We start from the raw sequence: 22,542 nt of genomic DNA, 5'->3' as shown, positions 1-22,542 counted from the left end.
TCACAGACAGTCAGATGTCACCGTGCTGTTTGCACAGTGGTAGGCAGGACCCAGGGCTGCATCCTTCGCCGGGCCTGAATCTTTGCAGCGTCCCACAGCCTCCTCCTCCTGAGGGCAGGGAATGTCACCGGTCAGCTCAGGAGCGGAGCACAGGACGAAGTCCCCCGTGTGGCTGCATCAGGATCAATGAGCTTTCCACAAAGAACACCCTGGTCACAGAGAACTCTGCATGCACAGGAGGGCCGTCCCCGATCCCTGGCCCTAGGTAGGAGTCCCAAGGAGATTGGGAGGAGTGTGCATGGCCGGCACTGTGATCGAGAGTCCTGGCCCGCTAGATGGGGCATCTGCCAAAGGGCATCTCCCAGGGAGGGGAAACGGGCTTCCACCCCAGAGCAGGTGACAGGCAGTCCCCACTGGGGGAGCGCAGCCTCAGAACACAGAGGAATCTTGGAAGTAGGCCTTTTGTTAGAGAACCTTATAGCCTGTCTGGTACAAAGTGCCAGAACAAAGATAGAGGAATCTTGCAAATAAGGTGAGGCTGTGGCTTCTCTCGGCCACTCTCAGAACACTGCTCTCCCTGCCGCCCAGAGGGTCCTGGTGCCCTTTACTCCCTGCCCGACTTCCCCCCAGTGCCGGGCACCGTCCTATGGTGGCGCTGTGGGCTAGCAGGGCTTTGGGCCTCCCCGATGGATACCTGCATGTTGTCCTTCTGGGGAGCCATCTCCACCGAGTTCTTGGCCACATTCAGCTCGTGAGAGCGCCGCCTACAGACAAGAGTGGAGTCAGGGAGGCTCCCTTCTCCCCTGCCTTGCCTCACCGCCCCCTATGCCCCCCCACTGTACACAGGGGGGGGTGGGTTATTCAGCATGGGGCACCTTACTTTCTTCCTCCAAGACCCCCCACCTTTTGCAGTACTGGGGATGGAACCCAGGGGCATTGTACCTCCGAGGTACACCCCTAGCCCTATTTTTTTAGTCTTTTTAATTTTGAAACAGGGAGCCGGGTGTGGTGGCGCACGCTTGTAATCCCAGCGCTTGGGAGGCTGAGACAGGAGGATCACACAGGTTCAAAGTCAGCCTCAGCTACTTCGTGAGACCCTGTTTCCAAATAAAATATAGGCAAGAGTGGAGTCAGGGAGTGTAGCCTTGAGCTCAGAAGCCCCTGGATTCCGCCCCCAGTACAACAACAACAACATAATAATAATTTTGAAACAGGGTCTCACTGAGTTGCAAAGGGCCTCGCTAAGTAGCTGAGGATGTCCACGAACCGCGGTCCTCTGGCCTCCCGAATGCAGGGATTACAAGCGTGCGCCACCACCCCCGGCCTTCTCCAAGCCCTTTCTTCAACACAGGTAGAAAAGAAAGGAAGAAGAAAACTCCCACAAGATGGGTGTACAGGCTAATCTGAAAGGGATTCCCAAGTTAGAATGGGAGGGCCAGGAAGGACGTGGCCCTGAACTTGGTAGGGGGATGGTCCCCTAAAGGATGGGGGTAGGAAAGGGAATAGGATGAAGTGGCCTGGCCCCCCGACTCCACTCTGGACCCACCTCCAGACATGGTAGGCACCCAGGCCCAACAGCAGGCCCAGGCAGCCCGCCAGCAGGCCCAGGACCCAGAGGAGCTGCTGCAGCCGGTGCAGCCGGTGCAGGGCTGGAACATGAAGGAGACGTTGAGGAGGCAGCCGCAGGCCCCAGCGCCCCCGCCCAGGTGGCCCCCAAGAGGAAGCCTCCTAGATGTTCATGGCCCCTCAGAGTCCCCACGCAAGGGGCTGCAGGCAGTCAGTCCACCCTGCAGCAGGCTCGGGGCGTCAGGAATTCAGACGGCAGCCCCGGGGCGTCTGTGCAGTGGCTGGGAGACAGAGCCCCGCCCCTCACCTTTGGCCCCAAAGTAGGCGGAGGCGGAGGCAGTGCCCAGCGCGTTGGCAGCAGAGCACATGTACTGCCCCTGGTCGCTGGGCCGCAGCTCCGTGAAGTCCACCCGCAGAGCATTGGGGGAGGCCGAGACACGGACGTGCCGCTGGTTGAGGACGCCCTGGGGCTGGCTGGAGGCTACCAACCGACTGCCGAGGTGGAGGGTCAGGCTGGCAGAGGGCTCGCTGTCCACCTGGCAGTCCAGGATGCCCCGGAGGCCGGCCTCAGGCTCCACAAAGACTGTCATGGTGGGCGTCTTGGGAGGGTCTAGGGGAGGGAAACAGCGTGAGGCTGCAGAAAATGAGCACGCGTCCCTCTGTCTAGAGGGGGCGCTGTGACCACTGCGCCTCCCATTAAGTGCTGGAGCTATTTCCTCCCCCTTGAGTCTGTGACTCACTTTGACCCATTAGAGGCAGAAGTGACAAGTCGGCTTCAGAGCTAGAGGCCTTGCAGCCCTCACTGTGCCTCCTGAAACGCAGCCCCATGGGAGCCCAGGCCAGCCTGCTGGGCACATGTGGCCCAACGACAACCCCAAGGACAAGGCCTCCTCAGACTGTCCAGCCACTGGACAACTGTGGCCACACATGGTGAGAGCAGCAGAAGAACTGCCCAGCTGAACCCAGCTCATATTTCTGGCCCCAAAGTAGGAAGAACTGTGAGTTGGGGGTTGCTTGTTACACAGCAACAGCTGGCTGATACACCGTGGGCACTGGCAAAGACCAGGGTGGGAGACCAAGACTGACAAAAGCCTACTCCGTGCTGGGCACTCGATGTGCTGTATCTCTTGTACTCCTCCCAGGAGGAGGGGATGGACGTATGCCCCTTTCACAGACAAGGAAACCAAGGCACAGATGCAAAAGTGTATACAACCATTCAGTTGAGCACACAGCTGACGGGAGAGCTGGAACTCCTACCCAGGACTCCATACCTGCGAAGCCCTTGCTCTTGACAGACAGAAGAGGAGAACCTGCGGTGGGCATGGGAGATGTGGGGAGGCGAGGCCGGGGGAGGGCCTCTCACTCACAGAGCACGCGCAGCCTGACGGGAGCAGAGGCGGTGGCCCCGGTGGGGAGCTCAGCCTGGCAGTGGTACAGCCCAGCCTGGGCACGGGCCACGTGGGTGAAAGTGATGGTGGGCACGGGCTGTGCGTGTAGTGGCCGGCCATTCCAGAACCAGGCAAAGGTGGAGTTGCCCACGGGCCCAGGGCCAGCAGGCAGGCAGCAGCTCAGGTTCAGCGCTGCTCCCTCCGGCACGTCCAGGCCGGGCTCGGCTACCACGCGCACCCCTGCAGGCCGAGGGAGAAAGAGGTCAGATATCTGCAGTCTGTCCTGGGGCCTGCAGGGTCGGGCTGCGTTATCCCTTCAAATGGAGGAAAAGAAGACGCCCTTCATTCATGCACTGCAGCTCCCAGGACAGGAAGCCCGGCCCCTCTCGTGGGCTCCACCTCACAGCGCCCACCCCCAACCCAAGCCTCCTTCTCCCCCAACACACACACACACACACACCTTCTGCCTGCAGCCGCCCGGTGGTGCTGACGGAGCCCAGCATGTTGCGGGCCGTGCACACATAGGTGTCGCCTGCACCCACGTCCCGCACCTGCAGCCTCAGCACGTTGTGGGCCGCCTGGATGTGGCGCACCCCGGCCGCTGAACCGCGGGGCCCACTGCTGGTGGCTAGCACCTTGCCGTTGTGGGCCAGGGTCAGCTCGGCGGGTGGCTCGCTGTCCACAGTACACTGTAGCACAGCCATGGGCCCGGCCCTGGAGTCCCGGAAGGAGGACAGGACGGCATCCCGAGGGGCATCTGGGGGCGGGGCAGGGCACCGATGGGGACTCCCTGAAGCACCCACTAGGGCCTGGCGCTGAGGCCGAAGCCTCTGGACAAGTGGTTACTCAGAACGGGGATGCCTTCTCAGGGTCCCATGGGCAGAGTCCTCCAGGCCGTGCCCATAGGTCTCTTTCCTGTTCCCCCAAGTGCCCATTCCTTGGGCCACTCCAGCCCCATGGCCACCCTCCCCGGGGCCCCGGAGCCCCCCATTCCCCTGGCCGTCCAGCCCAGGGTCCCGTGCTCACAGAGGATTCGCAGGGCCGCAGGCCGGGAGCTGCGTGTGCCCTGGGCATCCTGGACCTGGCAGGAGTAGGCACCTGCGTGCGCCCGCGTGGCCACCGGGAATTCGAGAGAGGAGCCTGGCCCCTCCTGCAGCCAGCGGCCATTGTGGTACCAGGTGTAGAGGGTGGGCGGGCGGGCCGTGGCGTCCTCGCAGCTCGCTGCGACAGGCAACCCCTCGGGCACAGCGGCTGACGGAGCGAATGTCACCCGAACACCTGAACCCAGGAGACCAGGGTCAGCCGGCCAGCCAGACACCACTGCCCGCTCCCGCTGCTGGCCTTGGCCTGGCCCTCACCCTCCAGCCGCAGCTCCAGGGACGCGTTGGCCTGGCCCAGAGGGCTGCGGGCGGAGCAGCTGTACAGCCCCTCGTCGCTGTGCCGGGGCTCCCGCAGCTCCAGGCGCAAGGTGTTGGGTGTAGAGGCTGCGGTCGAGGAGGCCAGGAGGCGGCCAGCGTGGCTGAGGGCCATCTGGGCAGGGGGACGGCTGTCCACAGTGCACAGTATCAGGGCCAGCTGCCCACCTTGGCTTTCCAGGAGGTAGGTCAGACGCAGGCTGCGGGGGGCATCTGCAGAGACCCAGCGGGTATTCTGACGATGGTCCTGAGGGAGTTGTGTGCGGGGGACCCTGGCTCCCACCCCGAGGCCGCCCAATTTTCCAGTCTGGGGACATGGCTTCTCTGCCCAGAAGGGAACTGACCCCATTGCCCCCAACTCTAATGCCCTGTGTCCAGTGTTTCATTGGCTGGCTGGGTGCTCAGTCCTTACGCCCCAATCTCTTGTGTGGCTATCCTTCCTTCCAACCCCACCCTGCATCCAACCGGACTCACAGAGGACGTCCAGGGCAGCAGGTCTGGAGAGGCAGGGTGCCTGGCCGGGGAGGCCCGCGCCACAGCGGTAGGAGGAGGCATCTGCGACAGTGACGTTGGGCAGGAAGAGGGAGCGGCCACCCGGGCGCTGGTCCCCATCCTGGTACCAGGTGTAGGTGAGCTGCTCCAGGCTGGCAGCCCACACGAGGCAGGTCAGGTTCACTGGCTGCCCCTCCTGCACGGTGGCCTTGGGCCATACCTGCACGCTCACGGCTGAGGAAAGAGGGGGCACAGGGACAAAGTGAGGGTCTCAAGGCTGTGTAGAGCAGGCTGCCCGTCTATGCACAGGAGTCTTCTGTGCAGCCGAGGACCCCTTTGGGTGCTGTGAAGCCCGGGTGCAGCTCTACAGGGTCCTGGAGGGCCCCAATTTCATCCCTGGCCCAGGTGGGGGTAAGCAAGGGGAACGAGGCCTCCCCTGTCCTGCTGTGGTGCCCTTGAGATGCCCTTTCTGATTTGTTTTACCAACTGGGCATCCATGGAACATCCCATGCTTCAAAAGGCTCTTCTGAGCCAGGTGTGGTGGCACACACTTGTAATCTCAGTACTTGGGAGGCTGAGACAGAAGGATCGCAGGTTCACTGCCAGCCTCAGCTACTTAGTGAGGCCCTCCGCAACTTACTGAGATTGTTTCAAAATAAAGAATAAAAAATAGAGCTGGTAGTGTAATCCCAGCATTTGGAAGGCTGATACAGGAGGATCCTGGTTCATGGACAGCCTTAGCTACTACTTAGTGAGCCCCCCCCCTTTTTTTGGCAATACTATGGATGAAGCCCACAAACATTCTACCTCCAAGCTACAGCCCAGACCTATTTTTTATTCTTTATTTTGAGACAGGGTCTCACTAAGTTGCAAGGAGCCTCACTAAGTAGCTGAGGCTGTCTGCAAACCGAGATCCTCCTGTCTCAGCCTCCCAAATGCTGGGATTACAGGCATGTGCCACCACTCCCCGTTTGGTGAGGCCCTTTGCAATTCAGTGAGACCCTGTTTCAAAAAATAAAGAATAGCTGGGCGTGGTGGCACAGGCTTGTAATCCCTGCGCTTGGGAGGCAGAGACAGGAGGATCGCGTTGGTTCGGAGCCAGCCTTGCTGGCTTAAGAGATCTGTTTCCAAAAAAAAAAAAAGGTCTAGGAGTGTAGCCCGGAGGTAGAAGGGCTTCCAGGAACCCCAGTACCACCAAAAAAATAAATAAATAAATAAATAAATAAAGAAAGAAAGAAAGAAAGAAAGAAAGAGAGAAAGAATAAAGCCGGGTGTGGTGGCACACACTTGTAATCCCAGCGCTTGGGAGGCTGAAACAGGAGGATCACTCAGGTTTGAAGCCAGACTCAGTTACTTAGTGAGGCTCTTAGCAACTTAGTGAGACCCTGTTTCCAAATAAAATATAAAATAGGTCTGGGAGTATAGCCCGGAGGTAGAAAAGCCCCTGGGTTCCACCCCCAGTACCACACACAAAAATAAATAAATAAATAAATAAATAAATAAATAAAAATAAAGAATAAAAAATAGAGCTGGGAGTGTAGCTTAAAAGTAGCATGCCCCTGGGTTTCTTCCCCAGTGCCGCAAAAAAGGGAGTCTGGGGGTGTAGCTCCGAGGTAGAACACCTCTGGGTTCAATTCCCAGTACCAAAAAGCAAAAAGGCTCTTTTAAGAAACTTAGAAAGACTGCTGGTCTTAGGCAGGGTGGGAATGGAGACTGCCCTTATACTGCCAGGCTTCCAGAATCCTCTCCTGCCTCCTCTTCTCTCTTTTCTGGACACACACACACGCACACACACACGCGCACACGTGCACGCACACTCACTGACCCTGGGCATCGAAGTGGGCGGAGGCGGAGGCCCGGCCCAGCTTGTTGGTGGCCTCACAGGTGTACACGCCCTCGTCCTCCAGCACCGCCTTGTGAATCTCTAGGCGCAGTGCGTTGGGGGTCACGGCCACCTGCAGCCGGGCGGAGCTGCCCCCGGGTTCTGCCGCACCTTGCAGGGTGGGGGCCACGAGGCGGTCCCCGTGGAACAACCGCAGCTGGGCTGGAGGCTCACTGTCCACACGGCACAGGAGGAGGCCCAGGCGCCCGGGGCCTGTGTCCATCAGGGTGGTGAGCGAGGCCTGGCGTGGGCTGTCTACACCGGGTGGGGAGTGGTCAGGGTGCCGCCAGGGGCCTCATCTGGGCTCTGTCATGGCGGCAGCGTCAGGGCCTGGGAGCGCCTCCCCTCCCCCGAGCGTGATGGGAGACCCCCTTACAGGACACGTGGAGGCTGACGGGGGCGGCCAGGCTGGTGGTTGAGGACCCCGGGGCCTGCGCTTGGCAGTGGTAGGCCCCAGCTTGCCTCAGAGTTATGGCTGCGAAGCGGAGCGTGGCAGAGCTCGACTCTTGCAGGGGCCGGCCATCCCGATACCAGTGGTAGGAGGTCCCCTCGGGGACCCCCGCGGGCATTTGGCAGCTCAGGACCACGGCCTGGCCCTCCTGGAGTTCAGGCGATGGTGAGACCTGCACCCAGGCTCCTGCGGGGGAAGCCGAGGGCGAGTGAGCTGACCCACTGGCCGCCCCCACGCCTATGCCTGGGAGCCGCAGCGCCCCCCAGGCCGCCTCCCAGGCCCCTTGGCAGCAGGCCTCCCTGTCTCCTGCTGCCTACTCGCCCGCCCAGGCTCTGTCCTGGCATTTTCCACCCACCACCTGGAGGTGTGGTCTTGCCGTCAACCATATCTCTGGTCCCAGAGGGTGAGCCTCCTAGTAACCAAGCTCAGGTGGCCTTAGCCCCGCGCTGGCTGGTGCTGGCTCTTGACAAATGCTGGTTTGACCCACAAAACACTGAAACAGGAGGGGTTTCGGCGCACCAAGGACCACTGTCCCGATTAGGAACTGGACTCAGTGTGGGTGGCCGGGGGTTGGGAGCAGTGGTTGGCCCTTGTGTGCCCTTAAGCTCTTCCCAGCCCAGCCCTGCACCCGGGTTCCAGGCCGCAGGAGCCCAGGCACTGGGGAGTGGGCAGAGGGCAGCTCCTCGCTGGCCCTGGCTCTGAAGCAGAGGAGACCAGGGTGGGGAGGTGGGGGAGGGGCAGCGGGAAGACACAGCCGGGCAGGACCAGAAGTGAGGAGTCCAGAGTCAGCGGGTCTGCAGGTTACACACCCCTGCCCCGGCTTCTAAGTCTGACCCTCACTTTCTCTGCCTGTGAAATATTTATAATAAATAAGAAAAGATATACAGAACCAAGGTCCAAAGTAAATGTCCCAAACCTGCAGCTACTCATCATTTTGAGAGAAGCCTGTGTTTCTATTTGTCCCTTGCATTATGGGTAGTACCTTCCTGTCTGTCTGTCTGTCTTTCTTTCTTTCTTTCTTTCTTTCTTTCTTTCTTTCTTTCTTTGTACTAAGGATGGAACCCAGGGGCATTCTGCCTCTGAGATACCTCCAGCCCCATTTTTTATTTTTTATTTTGAAACAGGGTCTCACTAAGTAGATGAGGCTGGCCACGAACCCAGATCCTCCAGTCTCATCCTCCCAAATGCTGGATTACAAGCATGTGCCATCATGCCCGGCTATTTTTTATTTTGAAACAAGGTCTCACTAAGTTGTGAGGGCCTAAGTTTCTGATGCTGGCCACGAACCAGCAACCCTCCAGTCTCAGCCTCGCACATACTGGAATCACAGGTGTGCGCCACCACGCCTAGCCACAATTTTATTATTAGAAAATAAATTATGAGCCGGGCGTGGTGGCGCATGTTTGTAATCCCCACGCTTGGGAGGCAGAAACAGGAGGATCCCGCAGGTTCAAAGCCAGCAGTGCTGGCTTAAGAGACCCTGTTTCCAAATAAAAAGTATAAAAATAGGTCTGGGAGTGTAACCCAGAGGTAGAAGGGCTTCCAGGAACCCCAGTACCACCAAAAAAAAAAAAAAAAAAAAAAAAGAAAGAAAAGAAAAGAAAGAAAAGAAATTATGTCAGAAAGTGCTCCAACCAAGCAAGCCGCCTTGTACAATCGATAGGACCTCCTAGTAGCTGCTATAGTTGTGACAGGCGAAAGTATGGGCCCCAGCACAGTGGCCCACACCTATAAACAAACCCAGCTCTGGGGAGGCTGAAAAGGAGAATTAGAAGTTTGAGGCCAGCCTGGGAAACTTAGTAAGACCCTGCCTCAAAATTTTAAGAAAAGGGAATCGCTGGGAGTTTAGCTCAGTGGTGAGGGTCTGCCCGGCATGTGGGAGGCTCAGTCTCCACTCCCTGCAGAACAGAGGTGGTTCAATTCCTAGGACTGAGGGGAAAATCTAACAGGAGGCAAAAGGAAGCTTTCTGCTGGCGGGAAACTGCCCCCTTAACCAACACCAAAAAACATTCACATTTCTGTGATGTACAGCCCCAGCCCGAGGTCTGAGCAGAGCACCCCTCCACCAGGCTGCATCGTCACAGAACTGACACTCACCCCGGACTTGGAAGAATAGCGAGGCGTTGGCTGATCCAAGAACGTTTGTGGCCTCACAGCGGTAGCTCCCGGAGTCTCCCAGGCCCAGTTCCCGGACCTCTAGCTGCAGGGAGTTGGCCGAGGCCTTGGCCTGGAGCCTGCCATGGGATGGGAGCTGGGGTCCCAGATTGGTGGCCAGCAGGTGCTCCCCATGGAACAGGGCCAGCCAAGCTGAGGGGCGACTGTCCACCGTGCATAGGAACACAGCCATGTGGCCCTGGGCCACGTCCAGCAGGGCGGACAGCTTTGGAGGGTCCGGGGGATCTGCAGGAACAGGGGAAACTCAAACTACCGCATTCCAGGTGCCGCACAATGGCCCCTGCCTCTGCACACACAGCCGGGGCCAGGCTCTTGCCTACCCAAACCTCAGCCAGCCCCATTTCCCTGGGGCCCCTCCGCCCTCCAAGCCTGGCACCCACACGTCACACTCAGGAGCACAGGAGCAGAGAGCTGGGTGCCAGGCTCCCTGAAGAGGCGGCAGGCATAGAGAGCAGCGTCAGTTCTGGCCACGGGCAGCAGCTTCACGGTCTCCAGAGGACCCTGGACCCACAGCTCCCCATTCCGGAACCAGGAGAAATTGGCAGGGCTGCCGGCAGCTTCCCGGGTCACCTTGCATGTCAGGTTGGCCTCTGTGCCCTCCTGAACCGTGTCTGACGGTGTAATGACCAGGACAGTGGCTGCAGAGGACACGTGGGCTCATTCAGGACAGGCCGCACTGTGGCTTCCCCGCCCCTACCCCGGGGCCAGGCTCCAGCCCCCCAGCCTGAAGAAGGGAGAAAAGGAGACCCGGGCACACCCACTGGGGAACCAATGAGAAGTGGGCACTAGGAAAGGGTTTGGACTTCAGTCTGTGGTTGGCGTGGGCCAGGCGCAGTAAAGGGGCGAAGACAGCCCTCCTATCCTTTCCTCAGAGATCAGCCTCGCAGCCCCAGGCCTAACCCCTGACCCATACTGAGCGTGGTGTTGGGTTGGCAGAGGGAATGACCCCCCAAGGCTCATGTGTTGAAAGCACGTCCCATTGCAGCAAGGTTGAGAGGTGGGTCACTGGGGTGTGGACTTGGGGATGCTCTCTGTCCCTGGCCTCCCTGAGAGGAATGGCTGCACCCTGCCACCACAGCGTTTCTGTCTTGAAGCTGGCCAACCACGGACTGAACCTCTAAAACCTTGAGCCTAGCCAGGCGTGGTGGCGCATGCTTGTAATCCCCGCGCTGGGAAGGCCGAGACAGGAGGATCGCACAGGTTCAAAGGCAGCCTCAGCTACTTAGTGAGGCTCTCAGCAACTTAGTGAGACCCTGTTTCCAAATCAAATATAAAATAGGTCTGGGAGTATAGCCCGGAGGTAGAAAGCCTCTGGGTTCCACCCCAAGTACCACCAAAATAAAAAATAAAAATAGAAAATAAATAAATAAAACCTTGAGCCTAAATAAATTCCTCCTTCTCTAAGTTGCTCCTGTCAGGTACTTTGGCAATAGGGATTAAACAAACAAACAAACAAAAAAGCTAATATACAAAGGGAGGAAGGACCCAAAGTTCTTCCCCGGGGACCCCTGTTGTCACCCGGGGCGCCTGTGGTTCCTCCCACCGCAAATGGCCCCTCCTCGGAGCCCCTCACGTGGGTGCAGAGGTGGCTGCGGCCTAGCGTCCTGCTCACCCTGGGCATGGAGGTCAGCTGTGGCAGAGGCGCTGCCCAGGGTGTTGCTGGCCTCACACAGGTACTGGCCCTCATCCTCCAACACCGGGTTGTAGATCTCCACACGCAGCGCGTTGGGGGCTCTGGTGACCTTCACACGCTGGGAACAGCTCCCTGGGGTGCTGCAGCCGCCCTGCGATGGCAGAGAAGTGGCCACAACCCGGTCCCTGTGCAGCAGCCGGAGCTGGGCGGGGGGATCGCTGTCCACACGGCACAGGAGGAGGCCGTGCCGTCCAGCCCCGGCTCCAGCAGCATCGACGTTCAGCCGGGCAGTGAGCGTGGGCTGGCGTGGGGGGTCTGTGGGGAGGAAGCGTGTGGACACTCATTCCATGGCAACCGCGAGGGCCGCAGGCCCGCTCCCAGAACACACTGGACAGAAGCGTGTCCGTGCCTAGAGTGGCCGCACAGCTGTGCAGGCTGCACACTGCACAAGGCCTGGTGGAGTGAGCAGGATCCCTCCCTCGCCTCTCACTCCACGCTGTGCTCCGGGGCTGCACTAAAACTCCCAGGAGGGCCACCGAGCTGGACAGAGGTGCTGTGTGGGCTGGTGGCCATCCTGCATGAGTCCCTGCTGCTGCCCAGCACCCTCCCAGCAGTCCTGAGACCTCCCATGGAGCCGGCCCCAGTGTCCACCCCGTCTCTTATCTAGGATCTCCAAGCCAGCCCCCCCGACTCTAAAAAACCTCTTTCTAGAAGTTTCCCGAGATGGATGCTCAAAAGAAAGCCCAGGCCCCACACCATCTCTCTTAGAACCCCAAACTCTGGTGACATGGCTGCCCTCCTGAACACACAGCCACAGGGCAGACCTTCTGGAGCTTAAGTGTCCCCAAAAGGACACAGCCCCTCTGGCTAATACGGCTTATCCGCCCTTGGAGGAAGCGGAGTCCTCTGCCCTGGGCTGAGGGCCTCTTTCTGGCTTGGTTCTACGGGAGCCGGGAGGGCTCAGTCTATGGGGCCTGTGCATGTACCTAGGATTGCAGCATCCCAGGTCTGCCCAGGACCACAGGGTGGGGATACGGCCCCGGTGGCTTTGAAGTAGGAACAAAGGAGGCGCAGAACTTGGGGAGTAGAGGAGGCCCCAGCCTCCTTTCCCCAAAGTCTGCCCTGCATGGAGAGCCCACAGTAGCCGGGCCTGTGAGCCCAGGCCAGGGTCAGGAGGGCCTGAAGGAAGGGGCGTGGTCCCCGCAGGATGCCGTGCTGGGGCAGGGCCACTTACGGAGCACTGTGAGGACGGTGGGTGAGGAGGAGCCGCTGGCACCGTGGCCGCCCTGGACGCGGCAGTGGTAGGAGCCCGCGTCACTGCTGGAGGCTGCGGGGAGCTGGAGGTCGGGGCTGGGCCCCTGGAGAAGCAGCGCTCCATTCAGGTACCAGGAGAAGCGAGTGTCCAGCGTCGGGCTCAGGCCACTCCGGCAGCTCAGAGTCACGGCCTGCCCTTCTACCACCTCGGCTGCGGGGCTGATGACCAGGCGGGCCACTGGCGGGAGGAAAGAAGAGGCTCGGGGAGGCCCAGGGTGCGCCCCTCACGGCCTCTGGGTCTCCTCTCCCCACACGCCTGTGGGCAAGTCTGGGCTGGGCTGGATCAGCAGACTTGGTCTTGAGTGCCAGCTGGGTTCTACTGGTAGTAGCTGGTCGCAGCAAAGCTGAGAAGGACCCAGAGCCAGAGCCCAGGTTTCTGTCTCAAGAACTAGCGGGACCAGTTGGCTATGACCACCATGGCCCCAGAAGGGCTGGGGAGCATCCACACCAGCTGTGGAAGATCCTGCTTGTCTGTTTTGCCCCCCACCTCAGACTCTTAGCACACAGAACCTGCTCCAAAAACTTAATAAAAAAAAAAATGCCTGTGAAGAGCCCGCTCCCCACCCCAAGTTCAGAGTCAGGGTATGTGCAAAAGGAATAATGCTCTCTGCCACATTTTCTTTTTTGCCTTGGCTTCTAGGAACCTCAGAGGTGGGGATGCTCAACCTCTCTGCTGAGTCTGAAGGAGTCCTAGCAGGACCAGCATGCCTCCTCTCGGGGCTCTGTCCATCCCCCCTCCCCCGCAGTCCCTGCCCACGTTACCATGGACGTGGAAGTCCAGGGTGGAGGTGGAATTTCCCAGGGAGTTGGTGGCTGAGCACTCGTACTTCCCGCCATCCTCCGGGCGCAGGTCTCGGATCTCCAGACGCAGGGAGTTCGGAGCAGACGAGACGCTGAAGCGCGGGCTGTAGCTGCTCCCTCCAGAGCTGGAGGCCAGCACGAGGTCCCCGCGAGACAGCGCCAGCGCGGCCAGGGGCTCGCTGACCACGGAGCACTGGAGGATGCCCACGAGCCCCGCCTGCACCTCCAGGAAGGCAGTCAGGTCTGGGGCGGGGGGTGGGTCTGTGTGGAGACAGGGTGGGGGCTGTCACCCTCACACGGAACACTCCCTGGACCCCGCTGCAGCCCGTGCCCCTGCACACTTCTGTCCCACAATGCCCTGGGAGCTCCTGAGCACCTGCCAGATGCACTTTCCTCCCACCACCCCCGCCAGTGGGATCAGGGCTGTGTGTGTGTGTGTGTGTGTGTGTGTGTGTGTGTGTGCACGCGCGCGTGTGCGCACGTGTGCACGTTTTATCAGGGAATGAACCTAGGAGTATTCTACCTCTGAGTTACACCCTCAGCCCTATTTTTTTATATACTAGGGATTAAACCTAGATACATTCTACCTGCAAGCTATCCTCCCAGCCAGACTTTTATTTCTTATTTGGAGACAGGGTCTCACTAGGTTTCTGAGAGCCTCACTAAGCAGCTGAGGCTGGCTGTAAACTTGCGATTCTCCTGTCTCAGGTTCCCAAGTACTAGGATTATAAGTGTGCGCCACCAGGCCCCGGGCTCCTATTTCCTTTTTTTTTATTTTGAAACAGAGTCTCACTAGGTTGCTGAGGGCCTCACTAAGTTGCTAAGGCTGCCTGCGAACCTTCAGTCCTCTTGTCTCAGCCTCCCAAGTACTGGGATTGCAGGCATGAGCCACCACACCCCACTCATAGGCTCCACTTTTTAAAGGTGAGAAAATGGAGTTGGGCACAGTGGTGCACACCTATAATCCTGGTGCTTGAGAGGCTGAGACAGGAGGATCACAGGTTTTCAGCCAGCCTCAGCAATTTAGCAAGGCCCTTAACAACTTAATGAAACTCCGTTTCAAAATAAAATAGGCTTGCTGGGTGTAGTGGCCCATGCTTGTAATCCCAGTATTTGGGAGGCTGAAACAGGAGGATCACGGTTCTTGGCCAGCCTCAGCTACTTAGTGAGGCCTTCGGCAACTTAGTGAGACCTTATTTCAAAATGAAGAATAAAAAAATAAGGCTGGGAGTGTAGTTCAGAGGTAAAATGTCCCTGGGTTCCAGCCCCAGTACCACACACACAAAAAGTATATATGCCAAAATGTTAGCAAGTGGAAATCTAGATTAGAGGTGTATCAGAATTCTTTGCACTATTCGTGAAACTTTTCTTAAATTTAAATTTGCTTCCAAATAAACCAGGCGTGGTGGTGCACGATTGCCATCCCAGCACTTGGGAGGCTGAGACAGGAGAATGGTGCAGGTTTGCAGCCAGCTTCAGCTACTTAGTGAAACCCTGCTTCCAAATAAATAAAAAATAGGGCTGGGAATGTAGCCCAGAAGTAGAAGGCCCCTGGGTTCCATCCCCGGTACCACAAAAAAATAGAAGTAGCCGGGCGTGGTGGCGCACGCTTGTAATCCCCGCGCTTGGGAGGCTGAGACAGGAGGATTGCAGGTTCAAAGCCAGCCTCAGCTACTTAGTGAGGCTCTCAGCAACTTAGTGAGACCCTGTTTCCAAATAAAGTATACGATAGGTCTGGGAGTATAGCCTGGAGGTAGAAAAGCCCCTGGGTTCCACCCCCAATACTACTAAATAAACAAATAAATGTAAAAAATAAATAAATTTGCTTCCAAATAAAACATTTTTAAAGGAGGAGGAAACTGAGGCCCGGGGAAGTCGAAGCCCTTTCCCAGGTGTGTAGAGCTGAGATGTGAGGTCAAAGCCACCCGGGTGGATAAGGCGGCCCCTAAACCCTGTTCCAGGGACCCCAACGCTCCCGCAGGGGCTCCACCCCCTGGCTCCGCACCTGCAGCGTCCGGGCCACCCCGCCCTAGCCACTCACAGTGGACCACCAGGCTCACAGAGCCAGAGCGCTCCCTGCCCTGGGAGTTGAGCACCTCGCAGGAGTAGACGCCGGTGTCGGCCCTGGTGGCCGAGCGCCACTGCAGGGTGGGTGCGTGGGCGCCCTCCAGCAGGACATTGTTCTTGTACCAGCTGAAGCGGAGCTCGCTGGGCGCCTCCTTGGGAGTGCTGCAGGTCAGCGTCACCGTCTGGTTCTCCAGGATGGGGCCTGCTGGGCTCGCCTTGACCTCGGCCACTGCAAGGGCAACAGGTTCACTGCTTGGGGGCTCTCTGCGACTCCAGCCAGCACCACCAGAGCCCCAGGTTGCAGCCAAGCAGCTGCAATCTCTGCAGATCCCACGGCACCCATGCATGGGAGCCCTGGAGTGGCCCTGCATCTGTCCTGCTTACCAGGGGCCCCCGACCTGCAGGAAAGTGCTGCCATGTGTCTCGTAGGGAGGCACACTGGGGATCCATGCCCGCGTCCCAGAGCACCGTGTCCGCCAGCTCCTGGCCCTGCCCTGGCCAGGCTCCCTCGGTCCCGGCAGCCCGGACCCCTCCTCGCCCTCCACACTCGGGACTCACTGAAGACGTGGAGGCTGACTGGAGGCGAGGCTGAAGAACCCACAGCATTCCCCACTTGGCAGGTGTAGACACCCGCGTCGCTCCAGGCCACCTGGGACAACTGCAGAACACGCCCGTCGGTCTGGAGACGCGCCCCGTCCTTGGTCCACTGCACGGAGCTGACCGCCGGGTAGCTGCTGTTCACCTGGCAGGTGAGTGTGACCAGGTCGCCCGGGAGGATGTTCCGCCCGGAGGGGCTGAGCAGGATCTCCACTCCCCTGGGGGCATCTGCAGGGTGCAGAGGGGGTCGGGTCAGGGGCATGGGGACAGGGTGGCGTGCTTGTCTTCTCTGCCCCCCAAAGTGCTCTAAGGAAGGCCGCCTGGAGCAAATGTCCGCCAGGCAGCCCCAGTGAGCACCCCTCCCCGACACCTTCCTGCTCAGCACTCTCTCCCCGATGCTAAGGCAAGGTGTGGCTGTGGCTTGGTGTCCAGCACCCAGGCTCCGCGGCCTTCTGCTTTACGACGCTGCCCCATTGCCTCGTCCTGTCTGGGAGGGCTGCCCCACACTGCTAGCTGTGTGGCGGTGGTCCCAGCTGGTGAGGGACCAACCACTCAGTGTCAGGCGCCCAAGGGAATGTCACAGTGACTCTCAGAAAAAGGAATCAAAGGCACTAAGAAACGGCTTTTAGTTCTTGTTCCAAGGCCTCTTAGCCCTATTTTTTATTCTTTATTTTAAAACAGGGTCTCACTGAGTTGCGGAGGGCCTCACTAAGTAGCTGAGGCTGTCCTCGAACCGCGATCCTCCTGTGTCAGCCTCCCAATCGCTGGGATTACAAGTGTGTGCCACCATGCCCGGTCCTCAAGCACTTTTCTAAACACTGGACCCCAGCCAACTCCTTTCATTTTTATCCAATTCTATGAGATAGAAATGTGATTTTTTTTTTTTTTTTTTGCAGTACTAGGGATGGAACCCAGGGGCATTCTACCTCCGAGCTATACCCCTAGTCCTATTTTTATTCTTAATTTTGAAACAGGGTCTCACTGAGTTGCAGAGAGCCTCACTAAGTAGCTGAGGCTGTCTGCCAACCCCAATCCTCTTGTCTCAGCCTCCCAAATGCTGGGATTACAAGTGTGCACCACCACACCCGGCTAGGAATGAGATTTCGATAGTTCCACTGTATAGACAAGTGCCTCGCCCTCGCCGGCTCATCTAGTGGACGGGGCCAGTGGCCAGATGTCTGTGAACAGTGACTGTTCTAGAACAAGTGCCCCAGGCCAAGCATGGTGGCGCACACCTGTAATCCCAGTACTTAGGAGGCTGAGACAGGAAGATCGCAGGTTTGCAGGCAGCCTCAGCTACTTAGTGAGGCCCTTCGCAACTTAGTGAGACCCTGTTTCAAAATAAAAAAATAGAGCCGGGCGTGGTGGTGCACACTTATAATCCCAGCGTTTAGGAGGCTGAGACAGGAGGATTGCACAAGTTAGAAGCCAGCCTCGCTACTAAGTGAGGCTCTCTGCAACTTGGTGAGACCCCGTTTCCAAATAAAGTATAAAATAGGTCTGGGAGTATAGCCCGGAGATAGAAAAGCCCCAGTACCACAAAAATAAATAAATAAATAAATAAATAAATAAATAAATAAATAAAATAATAAAAATAAAGTAGGAGCCGGGTGTGGTGGCGCACGCTTGTAATCCCAGCATTCGGGAAGCTGAGACCAGAGGATCGCGGTTCGCAGCCTCAGCTACTTAGTGAGGCCCTCTGCAACTTAGTGAGACCCTGTTTCAAAATAAAGAATAAAAAAATAGAGCAGGGGGTATAGCTCGGAGGTCAAATGCCCCTGGGTTCCATCTCCAGACCCACAGAAAATAAATAAATAAATACATACATACATACATAAAAGTAGGGCTGGGGTGTAGCTTGGAAGTAGGATCCCCTGGGTTCCACTCCCAGCACCGCCAAAAAAATAAATAAATAAATAACCAAGGGGGCACCAAGTGCTGTGTGTGTGTATGTCACTGTCAACATGATTTGCATTATGATGTGAGACTAGAATCCACCAATAAAACCATTAAAAAACATAGAATCGCCCCCATTTTACTGAGCTGGGAGGATGTAGAACCAGTGTAAACACAGTGACGTGGCCAGGCCCCTGAGCTGAGCTCCATCACTGTGAGTGACTCCAGGCCAGAAAAGGGGGCAGACTCAGCTCCCGGCACCCTCCAGGGCTGGGCGGATCCTGGGGTGCCTGCCATCTCCAAGACGGGCCCCTTCGAAGCCAAAGCAGGCGGAGTCATTCAACATGGCCCTTAGGGCTTAACGGGCTCTCCGCACCTGCCCTGCCCTGGATGCCCGGGCGTGCCTGGCTCCGTCGCGGGGACACAGGCCCTGCTCTTAGGGGCTGGAGAAGGAGCTGCTTTCTGTTGGGGTGCCACAGGTGTGGCAGGGCGTGGCCCCCCACTCACACTGCACTTGGAGGTGAATCTCTCTCTGCGCCCCACGGTTGGCTACCGAGAGCTGGCAGCGCAGGATCCGGCCGTGGTCCTGCCAGGACGGGACCATGTGTAGGGTCTCCAGGTGGCTGACGCCGGTGGGCTCCAGGTTGTTGACGCTGTTGCTGACGGAGCGAGAGAGGTCCTGGCCCTGCCACTGCAGGCGAGCGGGCTCCTGCAGGCACACGTAGGGTGTGGAGCAGCTGAAGTTCGCCTCCACGCCCTCTCGGAGCGTCACCGGGGAGGTGACGGTGGGCGGCAAGGGCTCCTCTGAGGACAGAGACCTGCAGTCAGAACTCCCCTCGCCACCCCTGGAAACCCCAGCCGAGGGTGAACCCTGCTGGGGGGCAGGGGGCTGCTCTCCATCCACAGCTCCTCTTCCGGGAGAGCCCAGGGAGCCAAGGCCGAGGTTAGGCAGGAGCTGGAGCTGAGGCAAGGAGCGCTGTAGAGAATTTAGGACAGTCTGGGGCCACAAGCCGGAGGGGCCCAGGGCAGCTGGGAGCCCCTCCGGCCTCACCTGTCACCCTGACCGAGGTGCCTTTGAGATCCGACCAGCGGTTGGTCTCACTGATTTCAAAGCGGAAGTTGTAGGAGCCCGCGTCCTGGGGCCGCAGGTCCGTCAGCAGCAGGTTGCAGGTTCTGTGGTCCATGTTCCCCATCAGCTGCGCACGGCCGCGGAAGCGTGCCTCCACCAGATGCGGCTCGGCCGAGTGGCTCACCACCTGCCGCTTGCCCGTGTAGTCGTAGTACCAGATGGCCGTGATGCCCTGGAGCACCTCCATGTCCGCAGGGAAGGTGAAGATACAGGGAATGAGCAGGCAGGACCCCTTCAGGCCCTGCATTTCTTTGGGACTAGAGACGCCCCATGAGGTGTGACCTGGGGAGGAAAGGAAGAGGGGCAGAGAGGAGGGCGGGGACACAGGCCCACGGAGCCCTGCCATCTGCCCCACAAAGATGCCCCAGACGGGCCCGAAGCCCGCCTGCCCCCAGCGCACCCATACTCAGCCCCTCTGCTCAGAGGCCCCAAGAGGAACCCGCCACGGCCTGCCCACGCCCTCCCTCCACCTCCACAGCCAAGTGTGAGCAGGGCACAGTGCGGTCGGCCAAGGGCTGGACTCTGGGGATGGGGCCCATGACGCGGACACCGGGCCCAAGCTTACCTGGTGGGAAGCACGAGGCCAGGAGGAGCAGCCAGAGCAGGGTGCCCATCGCAGGTTCCTGGTGCCTATGAAGGTGGTGCACGGGCTTGGCTGAGCACGCGGGGCCTCCCAGGGGCACCCCAGGGTGCTGAGGGCTTTGCCCTGTGCCCCTTCTGCCCTGCTGGACAGCCAGAGAAAAAGCAGGGCTCCTAAGCCTTCCAGGGTGGCCGTCCGCAGGGAGCCGGGCCGTGCCCAGAAATGCCCTCCCTTGGTGGCCTGCCCCAGAAGGCTTTGTGCCCCTTGGCCCCACCTCAAGTCTGCTGCCCCGCCCCCAGGCAGAGGCACAGCTGTTCCTTTCTCTTCCCCTGGCTTCCCTGATCAGCAGCAGCTGGAGCCCAGAGAGGCCCAGGACCTGCTCCAGCATACCCAGCGAGAGCCAGTGTTCCTTGCCCAGCTCGTCTCCCTTTCGTCAGCCTAGCCAGCCAGGGTCCAGAACGGGGTTTGACTGGATTGCCAGAACACTGGCTTTAAGAGTCAGCCCCCGCCAGGCGAGGTGGTGCACGCATGTAATCCCAGCATTTGGGGGGCTGAAACAGGAGGATCGCACTTCACAGACAGCCTCAGCTACTTAGTGAAGCCCTTTGCAACTCAGTGAGACCCTGTTTCAAAATAAAGAATTAAAAAAATAGGGCTGGGGGTGTAGCTCAGAGGTAAAATACCCCAGAGTTCCATCCTCAATATTGAAAAAAAAAGTCCCTGCTCAGAAACCTTCTGTGGCTCCCCGTTGCGCCTGCTCTGTCCCCACTCCCTCTCCTCGCAGACCCAGGAGTCCAGTCTTCTGCTCACAGGCTCTCTAGCTCCCGGCCGTCTCTGCCTCAAGGGTCTTTGCCTGCGGTGTTCAGCCTGAAGGTTCACACTGACACTTGGGCTGGAACTTCCCCTTGGCGTCCCCGAGGCCGCCCAGAGCTACCTGTGTCCACCTTGTCCTCGGCAGCTCGGGAGCACTGCTGTGGAGGGTGGGGATGGTGGACACGTCGCCCACAGCAGCGCAGGGCCCCACCACCCAGGGCTGAGGGCGGGTGGCGGGCCCTGGTGTTCAGACAGAGGCGGAGGAGGCAGGGGTGTCTGGAGACAGGTGCACAGGGCCCTGCACTCGCATCCCACAGATCTGTGTATAACCATGCACAGAAGGCCACGAAGGGCCCGCACTGTGGAGCGCCTCGGGGAGCACACACGGGAGCACCACCACAGGAGTCCAAGGGCTGAGACCCAGAAACACCCAAGTGAAGCTCTCAGACTCTTGGAAGAGGACCTGGGTAAAAGCCATCCTGCCTTGGGACCAGTCACCTGCCTTTCCTTTTCTTTCTTTCTCTTTCTCTTCTTTCTTTTTTCTTTTTCTTTTCTTTCCTTTTGTGGTACTCAGGATGGAACCCAGGGGCATTCGACCTCCAAGCTACACCCCCTGCCCTATTTTTTATTCTTTATTTTGAAACAGGGTCTCACTGAGTTGCAAAGGGCCTCACTAAGTAGCTGAGGCTGTCTGCAAACTGCGATCCTCCGGTCTCAGCCTCCCGAAGGCTGGGATTCCAAGCGTGCGCCACCACGCCCGGCTCAACAAGTGAACCTTGAAAACATTAAGTTGAGTGAAATCAGCAAGACAGGAGAGGATGGATATTGCCTAGTTCCACTTAGACGAAAACATCTAGAAGCTGCAATTCCCTAGATGCAGAGAGAGGCTGGTCAAGGTTACCAGAGGCCGTGGGAAGAAGAAAATGGGGAGTCAGTTTTTTGTTGCTGTTGTTTTTGTTTTGGGCAGGTCTGGGATGGAACCCGGGGCATTCGACCTCCAAGCTACGCCCCCACCCTATTTTTTATTCTTTATTTCAAAACAGGGTCTCATTAAGTTGCAGAGGGCCTCACTAAGTAGCTGAAGCTGTCCGCGAACCGTGATCCTCGGGTCTTAGCCTCCCAAATGCTGGGGTTACAGGCGTGGGCCACCACAGTTTTTAACGGGTGTAGAGTGTGTTGCAGACAATGACAACGTCCTGGAAATAGATCATGGTGATGGTTACACGGCATCGTGAAGGTACTCGCTGCCACTGAACTGCACACGTAGAGACAGCTGAAACCGTGGATTTTATTATGCGATGGATGTTTTAGCGTCCACCCCTCCGCATGTTGCCGACGTGGCAACCCTCCCTGTGCCTGCTGACTTGGCAGAGTGGCAGGAGGGCTCGGGGAGCTGGAAGTGGGGACAGGGAACTCGTGACCTCATGGCTTGGGTGCTGCTGACTTCTGGCTCCCAGGGGAGATTTCTGGCGGGGGTGGGGGGGCTGAGCAAAGACTTGGGCCTGGAGGGAAGAGCTCTGCCCCCCAGTCACCCAGACCTGTGGCTTCCTGCTCCCCTGCCAGGAAGATACCTGCAGCCTCCGCTGGAGACTGGCCTGGGTGGGGCTCTGGGGCCGGAGGGCGGCCTGCTGTGTGTACTGGGGATAGGTGTGGCCCTGGGGCCCTAACCACGCAGGGTGCCAAGGGCAACCCCTTGGAAACTAGAAAGCTATGTGGTCCCTGCTGCTGGCAGCCAAGCCGGGGCCCCTGCCTGGATCCCGGCTGGGTGGATTCAGTGATCCATCTGCGTCAAGCAGGGTCTCACTGAGTCACAAAGGGCCTCACTAAGTAGTAGCTGAGCCTGTCCACGAATCATGATCCTCCTGTCTCTGCCTCCTGAATGCTAGGATTACACGTGTGCACCACCATGCCCAGCATGAAAAAATATATATATTTTAAGGCTGTTTGATCAAGCTGGGATGAAGCAGCCGATTCTTATGTGGATTGACAGCCAAATCTAGCCAGCAGAGACCCAGGCAGACTCCCTGGGGTGGCCAGCAGTCACATCCCCAGCTTCCTGGATCCTTCTTCAGGGTCCTGGAGAGAGTAATGCTGAGCCCCATGGGTGGGTGGCAGGATCTGGACACACAGACCCCAGAAAGGAGCATGTGGGAGGACTTTTTTTCTTTTTTTGTACTGAGGATGGAACCCAGGGGCATTCTACCTCCAAGCTACACTCCTAGCCCAATATTTTTATTCTTTATTTTGAAACAGGGTCTCACTGAGTAGCAAAAGGCCTCACGAAGTAGTAGCTGAGGCTGTCCCTGAACCGCGATCCTCCTGTCTCAGCCTCCTGAGTGCTGC

The 22,542-nt window shown here is 58.5% G+C and overlaps 1 protein-coding gene across 1 annotated transcript; it reads right to left on the bottom strand.

The window, feature by feature from the left end:
- Positions 1–19,420, bottom strand: SIGLEC1 (sialic acid binding Ig like lectin 1; the record flags this gene model as incomplete). The annotated part of the gene is made up of 21 exons (XM_080716012.1): positions 1–108; positions 695–764; positions 1,547–1,649; positions 1,874–2,176; positions 2,934–3,194; positions 3,415–3,711; positions 3,981–4,232; positions 4,313–4,582; positions 4,844–5,095; positions 6,687–6,998; positions 7,120–7,380; positions 9,292–9,594; positions 9,750–10,007; positions 10,982–11,317; positions 12,237–12,494; positions 13,079–13,378; positions 15,159–15,413; positions 15,743–16,009; positions 18,185–18,481; positions 18,729–19,088; positions 19,372–19,420. The coding sequence occupies 21 exons, from the start codon at positions 19,418–19,420 to the stop codon at positions 1–3; spliced, it is 5,172 nt and encodes a 1,723-aa protein (XP_080572138.1).
- Positions 19,421–22,542: the final 3,122 nt, after the last annotated feature.

The sequence above is a fragment of the Muscardinus avellanarius genome (assembly GCF_963383645.1).
Source record: "Muscardinus avellanarius genome assembly, chromosome: 19".
Taxonomy (NCBI): domain Eukaryota; kingdom Metazoa; phylum Chordata; class Mammalia; order Rodentia; family Gliridae; genus Muscardinus; species Muscardinus avellanarius.
The sequence above is the reverse complement of the archived record's forward strand: the minus strand, read 5'-3'. Positions and strand labels throughout refer to the sequence as shown.